We start from the raw sequence: 13,179 nt of genomic DNA, 5'->3' as shown, positions 1-13,179 counted from the left end.
AACGCTTCTGACTCTTGTCTTTGTTCTTCTATTTTCTTATAGATTTCTTCTTCAGACTTTTTGAGCATTTCCTTCATTATTCTTGTCATCTCACGAAGTGGCTTCTTTTAGTGCAAGTAATTGTGACCTGGTGCTTTCTGCCATCAGGAGAAGCCACAGCAGGGATGGAAACTGCCCTCAAGAATTTCCAGGGTTGGGGCTGGGATGCAGCACCATGGCAAAGCCCCTACCTAGCCCATGCCAGGCCGGGGAGCCAGGCCTCGGTACCACCAGGACATAGGAAAAAAACACACAAGTGGTTCAATCCCAGCACCACCCACACAAAATAAATAAAACGTTTCCATTTATGATGTAGAAATTAAATGGAGGAGGCTATTTACTGCATCCAGTATTCAGTTTGTTTTGTTTTTTGAGACAGAGCCTTGCTGTGTAGCCCAGGCTAGCCTTGAACTTGCAGCAATCCTCTTGCCTGAACCTCTCAAGTTTCAGGATGACAGGCATGCACCACCACGCCTGGCAATATATGTATATACTTGAACTCAGGGCCTCATGAATACTAAATACATGCCCTATGACTAAGTTACAATTCCAGGGCCTAAAATTATTTTAAAAATCTCCGAAATGCAGACGGATTTTATGTGATTTTCACTCAATAATTTTGGAGTGCGGTGATGTTTAAGAATACATGTCATGTTATAGGTAAACTGAATATAACTATTTGTAAAACAGCTTGGTTTCTTTCTTTTTTTTTTCCCTTTTGAGACAGGGTCTCACTACACAGCTTAGGCCGGCCTTGAACTCAGTATGTAGCCCAGGCTGGGCTCAAACTCACAGCAATCCTCCTGCCTCAGCCACCTGAGTGCTGGGATTACAGTCATGCATCACTACCCCCAGCTGGTTCTTTAAAACTACCTATCCAAAAGCACAAAAGACAGATCCTTTTGAATCCAGGGACAGTAAGTGTGACTTTAGCCAAGCATGGTGACCCACATCTATAATGCTAGCCACCTGGGAGGATCATGAATTCAAGGCCACCGTGGGCAACTTAGTGAGAACTTGTCTCAAAATAAAATGAGAAAAACTGGCTGGGGTTATAACAGCACTTCCAGAGTTTGATCCCCAGTACTAGACACAGAAAAGCTTACCTGTGGTGGATGTCATGCAAGCTTTTGCAGGAATCCACGGTGATGATGGTGTAGGAATACAGCAGGTCTCCTCCCTCAGGGGGTTCCCAGCAGTCAAAGATCCCTGCCATGGTCAGCGGCCTCCAGTGGTCCCAGACTCTCTCCCAGTTCTCAGCACTGTCTAAAGCCCCTCCGCTGCCTGACTGCAAGCAAAACGGGCAGGTGAGCTCTATGCGCAGGCTGGGCACTGCCCCACACCTGACAGCATGGTAACCATCTCGGGGATGACTCTACTATCACCATCAATCCCCGACCCACTGCCAGCAAGGGAAGGAGGCCTGGTGGCATAAAACTATCTCCGCTTGGCACGTAGGCCGCTGCAGCTGCCACGCACACCATCTGGTTGGGTGCTTGCTCCTCTGTCGCGTCACATGCACACTAGCTGAGCGTGTGCCACCGAGCCCCACACCGTTCATATGCACCCAGCCACCTGTCATAACCCAAGAACCAACGCAATCTGGTGCCCTGCTTGCTGGGGCAATCTCCTCTGCCCGCATGGCCCTCCTGACCTTCCTTCTCATCACACTGCTCCTACGACCTGCAATACAGAAAGCTGGGAAAAGCGCCCCTCTCACCATAACAATAAGGGAAAAAGCTATAGCATTTACATACCCATGGTTTCTCTCAACCTTATCAGAGAGCTGAGGTTGTTAGGCAACCAGGGAGCCTAAAACGTAAGGAAAAGATAGGGAACCCGAGAGGAAAAGAACAGACACTAGCAGACAGGCGTAAGGCAGGAGACAGCACTTCTGTGCAGCAGCAAAGATTCAGGTGTAATTACAACCGCACACAAGAGCAGAGCAGGGCACTCACAGGCCGCTCCCCATGCCCCATGAGGAAGGCCGGGCACCCATGGGAGGGCTCCTCTGTAGAAGAACATAGCCCAGGAACACACTGCAGGGCTGAGTGGCGATCCCAGGGCCCTGGGAGAGGGGAGGACCTGTAAGGTGATGAGGGACTGCTTCCCAACCTCAGGAAAAGGGGTAGGGGGACTGGGAACACCAGACACCAATAGCCTCTGACTCAGTTCTGCCTCCGAACCATGACAAAGAACCACTGCCACCCGAGCAGTTCAACAAGCACAAGTGACATGAGCAGAGTGAGACCAGAGACCTCTCCAAGGCCCAGGCTCCCAGGGGGTCCACAGCCACAGCAGGCCCACAGCAACAGCCTCCTGTAGTCACCCTGGCCAAAGCACTGTGTGCCGCCGGAGAAACTGGAAGCCTGCTGACAAGGGAAGCATGACTTCAGCCAAAGCCCAGGACAGTCCCAACCAGTGAGACTGACTGGACTCCTGCAGTAAAGGCCTAACAGAAGAATTCCCAAAAGTGAGTAGTATTTATTTTAGTTTCTGTCTTACATGTTATGCCTGATAACAACCAAAAACTATCAAGGCTGGGTGTGATAGCGCACGCCTATAATCCCATCACTCTGGGAGGCTGAGGCAGAAGAATCGAAAGTTTGAGGCCATACTGGGCAAATCAGTAAAAACCCTATCTCAAAAATAAAAGGGGACTTCCCAGCAAGCGCGAGGTCATGAGTTTGATTCCCAGTACCACAAAATAAATAAATAAATAAATAATGAAAAAAAAATAAAAGGGGAGCTGGATGTGGTAGTGCACGCCTGTAATCCCAGCACTCGGAAGGCTGAGGCTGGAGGACTGTTGTGAATTCGAGGCCGGCCTAGGCTACAAAGTGAGCTCAAAGCTAGCCTGAACTGCATAGTGAGACCTGTCTCAAAAAGACAAAATAATAATAATAATAAAACGGGATGTAGTTCATTGCAAAGGTCCTAGATTCAGTCCCTTCTACTGAAAAAGAACAAAGCAGAACAAAACAAAACAAAACAGAACAGAAAACACCAAACACAAGTCAATGAAAATCATCCAAACTGAACACGAAAAAAATACAGAAGAGAACATCTAAGAACTATGAAACAATATTAAAATACCTAACACTTTTATAATTAGAATCCCAGGCATGGGGTTGTAGCTCAGTGGTGTACCAAATGCCAGGCCATGAGTTCAGACCTTAGCTTTTATTTAAAAAAAACAAAAAACAAAAAAACCATAACCAAAACAACAACTGGGCATACTGGCACATGCCTGCAATCGCAGCACTCTGAGAGGCTGCCAGGAAGATCCAAGTTTGAGCCCAGTTTGGGCAACTTAGCAAGACCTTGTCTCAAAAAAAAAAGGGGGGTAGGAACGTTAAATATGAAAAGGTTCTGAGAGTTCAATTTGCAGCACAGAAAGAAAGAGAAAGAGAGAGACACAGAAAGAAAGGGCAAGAAAGAAAGAAAAAGAGGGGCTGGGGATTTAGCTCAGCGGCAAAGTGCCTGCCTGGCAAGTGCAAGGTCGTGAGTTCAGTTCCTGGTACCGGAGAAAAACCAAAAAATAAATAAATAAATAAATAAAATAAAATAGAAAAAGAAAGAGAGAAAGATAGGAAGAAAGGAAGGGCAAGAAAGAAAAAGGGAGAGAAAAAGAAAGAGCAAGAAAGAAAAAGAAAAAAGGAGAGAAAAAGGAAGGGAGAGAGAGGAAGAAAGGAAGGAAGGAAGAAAGAGAGAAAGAGAGAAAGAGAAAGAGAGAAAGAGAGAAAGAGAAAGAGAGAAGGAGAGAAAGAAAGAAAGAGAGAAAGAAAGAAAGAAAGAAAGAAAAAGAAAGAAAGAAAGAAAGAAAGAAAGAAAGAAAGAAAGAAAGAAAGAAAGAAAGAATAAATATTGAAATAAGCTGAGCATAGTGGCACACATGTGTAATACCTGACCTGGGGAGGTTGAGGCACAAGAAACACAAGTTTGAGGCTATCGTGAGCTACATATAAGTTGAAGGTGAGCTTCTGGCATGATCAAAAATACAGTGAATGCTACTGCCAAGTGCCATCCAGCAAAAAGGCAGATATGTAAAAACATGATGCTGCGCCCCTCTCACCTTATTCACTGGACCTGGCCCCGTGACATTTCTAGCTCTTCCCCAAAGTCAACATGATCATGAAAGGTAAATGGTCTGAATCAATTCAGGTCATCAAGGCACCCACAATAATGTGACTAAAGACACAACAGAGGACTTTGGAAACTGCTTCAGAAAGTGTTGGAAGCAAAGGGAGTTATCTGGAGGGGGATTCATGGCAATGTGTCTGTAATAAATGGTTACAACACATCCTGTTTTTTTTGTATCTTAATAAAGCTATTGCTTAAAAACAAAACAAGGGAGCTGGGGATTTAGCTCAGCGGCAAAAGCGCCTGCCTGGCAAGCGCAAGGTCGTGAGTTCAGTTCCCGGTACCGGAGAAAAACCAAAAAAAAAAAAAAAAAAAGAATAAAAACAAAACAAGGGGCCGGAGACCTAGCTCAGCGGCATAAGCACTTGCCTGGCAAGCCTGAGGTCATGAGTTCAATTCCTGGTACCAAAAAAGAAAAAAAAAAAAAACCCAACCTCTAAGAGGAAAGGAAAGAAATGTCCTGGTTTGGATCACCTAGCTCAGCGGCATAAGCACTTGCCTGGCAAGCCTGAGGTCATGAGTTCAATTCCTGGTACCAAAAAAGAAAAAAAAAAAAAACCCAACCTCTAAGAGGGAAGGAAAGAAATGTCCTGGTTTGGATCACCGTCAAGCATCACCGCTGGACCCTTCTGGGAAATGCATCCCAGGTGATTTCAGTGCAGCATGAGCACCACAGTGTAGACAGTAGAGCCTGCTACATACCAGGCTACACGGCACTGCACTGTTGCACACGTGGTCCATCACCGATGAAAGGAGTGCCACGTGGTGTATGATTCTGATCTGTCCCCCCTGCCCCCCGTCCCTCCTACAGGTATACTAGGTATACTGCACGCAGCTGCGGATACCTCCTTCGCCTCAGTCTGAGGGAAATAGATGAAGTACGGCTGCCTTTGGTTTGTTACGAGACATCGCTGCCACTCATAGAATCCATCAGCTAAGACAACACAGCGTCTCCCCTTCCCCAGAGGCACCTGAGAGAAAAGTGAGCGAGACACAGGCTTAGTGACATAGTCGTGTTTCAGGGACAGCACTAAGTTAAATCTCAGTCATGGTATGAACCTGGAAAAGTTACTTACAGAGAGTTCCTGTATCTCATTTTTTTGTTTTCTTTGCAGTAGTGAGGATGGAGCCCAGGGCTCACATATGCTAGGCAGACACTCTACCGCTGAGCTACCCCCAATACTTTTCATTCTGAGACACAGTCTTGCAAAGTTGCTCAGGCTGGGCTCAGCCTCCCAAGCTGGTATTGTACATCTAAGCTACTGAGCCTGGCTTACTTATGTATAAAGTCAGCATTCAATTACACAGATGCTGAAAAGATATAAAGTACGTAAGAGCAAGCAGCTCTTTTCTAATAAGCAGGTATACATGGTGGCTCTAATGTTGGCCCCCAGTTAACCATGCACACTTCCTGGTACCCACAGCCCACAGAGTCCCCTGGCACACTACACAGGGAGGGCTCATAGCATCCACCCTGCCTTCTTGGGTCATGAGCTCTGTGCTCAATGAGATGCTGTGTCAGAGGCTGACTACCCGACACCCTCAAGCTAGGTATGGGAAAGGCTTCCAGGTGTTCTAGCCCTAACCCTCTGTTACAGCTTGTGTCTAGATGTCCCAGCTAAAGCCTCATGGGGTCACAGATGGGTGTTTTTGAGGTGGCTGTGTTTCAGAGGTGGCTGGGTCTAGAGTGTGTGATACTGGAACTGATTCATGGTGCAAAGCTCAAGGGCACTGGGTTAAGGGTGTGAGTGCTACTGGCCCTAAGCAGACTGGAAAAGATAAACAGTGCAGAAACCTGTTGCTTGTTTTGCTATCTTCTGTCTCCATGAACTGTTTCTCCTCTGCAATACCCCTCTGCCATGCCACCCTGCCTTAGAGCCAGCCAACTATAGACTAAAACCTCTACAAACTGTGAGCTAAATAAACCTTTCCTCCTTTAACTCTGGGTGTTGTGTATTCTGTCTCAGCAACAAGAAAAGTAAGTAAGACACCCTCCAAGCTGAGAAGTCAGTTGGACATCTGTCCCCAGCTACCATCTGATTACAAGTACGTCCATACAATATGAGAAACTTTTTGTGTTAAATGACTATATTAGCACTGCTGGTGGTGCATGCCATAATCCCTGTAATTCCAGCACTCTGGGAGGGTGAGGCAGGAGGACTGCAAGTTTAAGCCCAGCCTGGGCAACTTACCAAGGCCCTGTCTCAAACTAAAAAGTATAAAAGATGGGTATGTAGCTCAGTGAAAGCCTTGGGTTCAATCCGCAGTACTGCGAAACAACCAACAGGATGAAACAAAAAACCCACTATGTCTACAGCACTCAACATTAACAATTTGGTTTTTTTCTTTTGGAGACAAGGTCTCACTATGTAGCCCAGGCTGGCCTTAAACTCATGGCAATCCTCCTGCCTCAGCCTGCCAAGTGCTGGGATTACAGGCATGTGCCACTACACTCAATCAACACAATCTGGAGTACTCTCTGGAAGCTTATTTTACTTCTCAGGTATACAAGGCCTAAACAGCTGTTAGAAAACAGAGCATGTACCTTTTCCCCAGACCAGTGACTGACCTTGAATGACCGTTTCTCCAGGATAGTATCGCTGCGACAGTTGGTGGTATTGAACTGCAGCTTGGAAGGATCATCTTTGAACCAAGAGGGGACCAGGCCCCATCGCATGGGAGCAATAATCCGCTCTGATGAATCTGCATCCTGCCACAAAAAAAGGTTAAATTCAGTGAGATATAATGAAGTCTGAAAACCAAATGCATTATATTGTTACATTACTATTAGAATGAAAAGACAAGCCAGGCATGGTAGCACAAGCAATCCCAGCACTTGGGAGGCTGAGGCAGGAAAATTACCATGAGTTCAAGGCTGTTGCAAGTTTGAGACCAGCCTGGGTTACAAAGTGAGCTCCAGGCCAGCCTAAACTGCATGGTGAGACCCTGTCTCAAAAAGACAAAAAAAAAAAAAAAAAAAAAAAAGAATAAAAAGACAAACAACACACAATTTGGCAAAAGAAGTCTACTTAAGAACATTGTAATGGTTCACATGATACAGATGACTTGAACTGGGTTAGAAAGGGGACACAAAGAGATGAAGTTCCTGTATGCTTTTAATCTGTGCCTCTGGGACAGACTTCATGTGGCCCCAACATTTAACATGCATATAGGTAACATAGGCCTATAATCCTGGCTAGTGGGCGGCTGAGGCAAGAAGACAGTAAGTTTGAGGCCATCGTGGGCAACTTAGCAAGACTCCAACTCAAAATTTTAAAAAAGGGGTCCTAGGGATGTAGCTCAGTGGTAGAGCACTTATCTGGATGTGCAGAGCCCTGGGTTCCATCTCCAGCACTGAGAAGTAGTTTTGTGCAAGAGAGTTAACACTGTAGGAAAGAGGATGCTGCTTTTAGGAGGATCTATGTAAAAGCGGACCTGTGGTTAGCATTTTGGAACTCGCATTTTGAGAGGCCTCACCCCTTTCCCTATTGGACAAGGTGGTTCATTCTGCCTAAGTTGTCTGAATGAAAAGATCAGCAGGGATGATGGTGCACACTCGTAATCAGAATCAGCAGGCTGAGGGACAATGATGCTAAATTCCAGGCCAGCCTGGAAGAGTGAAGCCTTGTCTCAAAAAACACAAAAACAAAAACAACAATAAATCAAAAATCCAACAACACCAAAAAAACCAAACCAAACCAGTAATAAAGATAATGCTAAAAGTCGGTCCTTCTGTTTATTTATTCATTCATTTATTTTGAGACAGCGTCTCATTATGTACTCCAGGCTGGCTTTGAACTCAAAATAATCCTCCTGCCCCAGCCTCCCAAGTGCTAGGATTACAGGCACTCTCCACAGTCCTGCATATCTCAATTAATTCCCTTTACTTACACACACACACACACACACACACACATACACACACACAGTTGATTCTCAGTATTTACAGTAGCTTCTGTAAAGTGCCCCTTGCAGTAACTGCTGCTGCTCTTAGTGGTTTTTTTTTTCCTTTTCCAATCAAATGTTATTGGTACATTTTAGATATACATAATGATCACATTCATCACAGAGAATTCTGCTGCTGCTCTTAGGGAAATACAAGGCTAAGTTTCTGAGAGACAAAATGTCACTAACTGGTCACTATATAACTTGTTTTTTGTGTGCCTGGCTTAAAGATACCTTATCTGATCTCTATTGATGGACACCGCTATGAAGCAGCTCTGAGTAGAATTTAATATTAACCAATTGGCTTTCCATGATTAATTGTGAGTTGTCCGAAGCTCAGGCACCGTTTCTGGGGATGGGCAGTCGACTCACAGTAAGTGAATTTCTATGGTCCCTGGTCCCCGCTGAGGCCTGTATTGGCCTGTGAGGCTGGGACGTCTCAAAGGACAAGATAAGGCCACAGCTGAGGACATTTGGCTCCTACCCAAATTAACTAAAAGGAGACTGCAGCTGCAGGCTCCACACTCCTACAATAAATGCCAGCCTAAAGATAAGGTAGTTCTCCTGATTGACATAATTTACTACTTGGGAAAGTATTTCCCAAGGTCCTGCTAGATTCCTGCATTTTCTTTCCTCCTCCTTTGTTTGAAAACCTAATAAATACGGGCTGCCCAAAGAAGTCTTTGTCTTAACCCAGAGAATCTCGAATTCTGCAAGTTAGACTCTCCTGGAGCCCTGAAATTATTTCAATTATCTCATTTATTTAAGTCTTCATCTGTCCACTGGTTTGGGAGATTGTAGGCCTAAGCAGCCCACAATAACTAAGGGTTATTAACCCGATACTGTATCACTGATTCATTTAAGTTACCATACCTCAGGCCTGAATGAAGCTCACCTAACACACATCTTCCCTCTCAAGGCATGTCCCAGGTCTCTCAAAATTAGGAACACCAGCCAGCACTTTAGCACTATGCCTGGCGGTCCCTTTTACACTCTGGCACTGGGGATTTAACACAGGGCCTTTGCACTGCATTACAAGCCCAGTCCACTTTTATTTTTTATTTTGAGACAGATGCTAAATTTAGCACCTTACTAAGATGCTAAATTTCCCAGGCTGAACTAAAGTTGTGATCCTGGTGCCTCAGCCTCCCAGAGTGCTGGGATTAACAGCCATGCATCACTATGCAGGCTTTGGGATCTTTTCGAACACTGAAATCACACAAAAAGCACAGAAGTGCAATAAAAAGGGCACCACTTGTTTACAGCATTAAGAGAAGAGACAGAGCTGGCTACATTCAGCTGGAAATGTGAATATAATCCAGCTACTCAAATTTCTCCTTGCTTTGTCACCACCTATGAGGGAGAAAGCATCATTAGTACAGATCTGGGGCTACAAATACAGTTTAGAGTAGGTAAATATGCAAATATGCGATTGAAGAACTATGAACATCACCTGTGTATTTGAGAAAGAATGGCTGGATACACAGAGGTACTACAGCCTCTCCCTAACAAAATCAAATGTGCCTACCAAGCAGAAGGGCCCCTGCCCACCCATGAAAGAATATAAGAGATAAAATTATTAAGAGGTTGAGCTGGGTGTGTTGGCCAACGTCTGTGATCCCCGAACCAGATGAGGCTGAGGCAGGAGGATTGCCATGACCTCAAAATCAGCTGGGCTATATAATGAGTTCAAGATGTGCCTGGACTACGGAGTGGGATCCTGCCTCAAAAAACAACAAAAAGGGGCTGGGGATTGAGCTCAGCGGCACAGTGCCTGCCTGGCAAGTGCAAGGTCATGAGTTCGATTCCCGGTATCGGAAAAAAAACAAACAAACAGGGAAAAAAAAAAAAAAAAAGCAACAAAAACAAAACCCTAAGAACTTAGTGGGGCAAGTTGGGAGTCTGTCTCCACTTTGGGGGGCCCTCCTCTGAACCCATACAGTAACAGAACAACTCTGACCCACCCCTCCTACCACCCAGAGACTTCAGGCAATGCCAAGGGACATTTTTGGTGATGACTTGGGGGTGCTACTAGTATCCAGGGGGTAGGGGCCAGGGGTGCTGCTAAATATTCTACAGTGTACAGCACAGCTTGCTACATCAAAGAATTAACCTGCCCTCAAATTTCAACAGTGTCTACCTGTCTGAAAAACCTGGTCCTCACAAAGTCTGCTGTCACCTCTGACTTGAGCGTGCTCACTGGGCAATTCCAAACCAAACTCAATCATGAGGGCAATGAATACAGTGTGTGAGAAGCCAAAATACTGAAAATACTTCTCAGTATCAGTCATCTTGCCTCCCCTTTTTGGACCCCAGAGGGGAACAGCTGGGAGCACTGGGGTACATAACCCAGAAAGAGGAAGTCATTTGCAAATCAGTGGTTTCAAATGCAAACACTGCAACCCACACACAAATGCTGGCCGTTAAGAATTTGGATGGGGTGCTAAAATGCTTCTAATTTTGTCTTAAAATTTACACGTTTGAGAAAAATAAAATATCAAATATTTATCAAATTAAGAAGCAACAGCAATCTTTAAAAACAATTTTTACTTTTACAGTACTAGGGATTGAACCCAGGGCTTTCACACTGAGCTACATCCTAAGCCCTTTTCTATATGGGGGACTAGGTCCTGCCAAGGAGACCAGCTGGCCCTTGGGGGTCCTCTTGCCTCAACCTCCCCAGTAGCTGAGATTATAGCTGTGCACTACCATGCCCACCCCAATCAGGACTTTTTAAGATGTTATCAAAAGCATTTAAAATATTTAAGACGTAGAGAAACTTTTGCTTTTTGGAACAGAAGAAAAAGAACTTAAACTTTATTATAAATTAATTGACTCTCTCTCTCCCTCTCTCACTTATTGCATTTGCTGTCTTGCACCACCATGGACTGTTGCCCCTCTGCCCTGCCAGAAAGCCAGCTGATTATGGACTGAAACCTCCACTAACTGCGCTAAATAAACCCTTTCCCCTTTAAAAATAAATAAATAAAATATAAAATAATCGACACTCCAACACTATAAATACAATAAATACAGTTAAATTTCAGATAACCAAGCCAGGTGTGGTGGCGCACACCTACAGCACCCACATTCTGGGATGCTGAGGCAGGACTGTTTGCCTGGCCAATTTAGCAATTAAGAAAGAGCCTGTCTCAAAATAAAAGGCTGAGGATGTACCTCAGTGTGAAGGCCCTGGATTTAATCCCCAGTATCTAAGGAGAAAAAAATTTTCAAGTAACCAAACCAAATACATGTGTTTCTAGCTTTCATGAAAGACAAAAAGACTGAAAACACAAGCAAAAAGAACAGACAATTTTCAGTGCTTAAGAAATACTATTAGTGTTTTGGGGCTGGGGATTTAGCTCAGCGGCAAAGCGCCTGCCTGGCAAGCGCAAGGTCGTGAGTTCGGTTTCCGGTACCGGAGAAAAAACCAAAAAAAAAAAAAAAACCAAAAAAAAAAAACAAAGAAATACTATTAGTGTTTTAAATTACCTGGTCTCCCCCAACACACACATTTTGGTTGTCTGAAGCAGCCTCTAGGTCTTGCTATGAAGTCCAAGATGGCCTCAACCTCATTAATGTAGTCTGAACTGGCATGGAACTAATGATCCTCCTGCCTCGGCCAACAGCTGGAATGACAGGTGTGTGCCGCCACCCCAGCTAAATTAGTTGGTTGTAAGCCTGCCCTAGGGTTGATTCAGCTGGCCTGGTGGGGTACAGAAAAAAAATTTTTTTGAGAAAAGGTCTTGCTACCTAGCCCAGGCTGGCCTCGAACTCTGGGTGATCCTCCTGCCTCAGCCTCCCGAGTGCTGGGATGACTATGTACGCCACCACAGCTAGGGGAAATTTTTTTAAGACACTCAAATGATCTTGATGATAAGCGAGGTCTGAAAGCTGTTGCCTTAAATCAATTCAAATTCAAGGTTCATAAACCGGGCAGGAGTTAGGGCTGGTCTAGCAACTACACTTAAAATGGCCAAAGAACACGGAGTCATCTCAACTTAGAAAACAAGGATAAAATTTCTTTTCGTAGGGCTCAGGGCAGCTCTCAAGTGGGGCACGGACCAGTAATCCCGCGAGGCTGGGCGCACCTAGACCAACAGGCTCAGCAGTCTGCAGGAAGCATTACCTTCTCCAGGTGCAGGCGCGACAACAGCACGGGGCTGCAGCTCTGCGGGCTTTGGTTGTAGGAGGGGTGGTACTTCTCGGGCTGCCTCCACTCGGGGAGCCGCTGCCGGCCCCCGCGGTCACGGTAGGCGCAGGCTCTGGCCAGCATGTCCCTGGGCAAGTGGCAGGACGTCCGCCCGCACATTGTCGCCGCGCTCGCCCTGCAATCAGACAAGCACGGGGAAGGGAGCGCATCGCGAGCGACGCTAGGGCTTTTTCTTGCGCTTTTTGGCTCAGGGTCCCGCTATGCACCCAGGAGGATCCAGGAGGATCCAGGACTGGCGGCGATCCTCCTGCCTCAGCGGCCCGTGCTGGCAGCCGGATACTGTAGTTACCCTGAATTTTTTCTTTGTAACAGGGTCTCATTATGCAGTTCAGGCTGGCCTGGAACTCACTTTGTAGCCCAGGTTGGCCTCGAACTCACAGCGATCCTCCTGTCGCAGCCTCCCAAGTATTGGGATTACAGGCGTGCGCCACCAAGCCCGCCAGCGCGGGATCAGATCGGCAGCCGGGCCGCGGTTCCCGGAAACTTCCCGGAGCTCGGGCCTGACAGCGTTTGCACGTCTCCCTCCCGCCTCAGCCTCCCGCCTGGAGGCGCGCAGGGCGCAGAAGTGGAAAACAGGGTCCCCGGGCCGACTCCGGGTTCCGACTCTGCGGTACCGGAGCCCGCGCCCAGTCCCGGGAACTCTGCCGCCCCACTTCCGGCCCCGCTCGGTTTGCGGCGTCGAGGGCGGCCCGACCCGACTCCCGAGAGCGCAGATAGCCTCAAGGCCTACGCCCCGGGGCCCTTCCCCGCCGCCTCGCGGAACCCGGGCCCGCGCGTCGCCTGCCTCACCGTCCCTCAGCCTAGCAGCCAGTCAGCCGCAGTCTCCCTCACCGCCGCCG

General features: G+C 46.6%; 1 protein-coding gene across 3 annotated transcripts in view; it reads right to left on the bottom strand.

Annotated features, from left to right (window-relative positions):
- Hmces (5-hydroxymethylcytosine (hmC) binding, ES cell-specific) overlaps positions 1-13,179 on the bottom strand; it is a 22,011-nt gene extending 8,832 nt beyond the window's left edge. Inside the window, exons 1-5 of one of the 3 annotated variants that reach the window (XM_005387000.2) lie at positions 13,130-13,179; positions 12,257-12,455; positions 6,752-6,892; positions 5,028-5,153; positions 1,146-1,327 (exon numbers count right to left, since the gene is read on the bottom strand). In XM_005387000.2, coding sequence (XP_005387057.1) covers positions 1,146-1,327; positions 5,028-5,153; positions 6,752-6,892; positions 12,257-12,439 — 632 coding nt within the window. In that variant the 5' untranslated portion in view covers positions 12,440-12,455; positions 13,130-13,179. The other 2 variants (XM_005387001.2, XM_013515378.1) reach the window with 2 other exon arrangements.

Source organism: Chinchilla lanigera, unplaced genomic scaffold (assembly GCF_000276665.1).
Source record: "Chinchilla lanigera isolate Chin_1 unplaced genomic scaffold, ChiLan1.0 scaffold00028, whole genome shotgun sequence".
Lineage (NCBI taxonomy): Eukaryota > Metazoa > Chordata > Mammalia > Rodentia > Chinchillidae > Chinchilla > Chinchilla lanigera.
The sequence above is the reverse complement of the archived record's forward strand: the minus strand, read 5'-3'. Positions and strand labels throughout refer to the sequence as shown.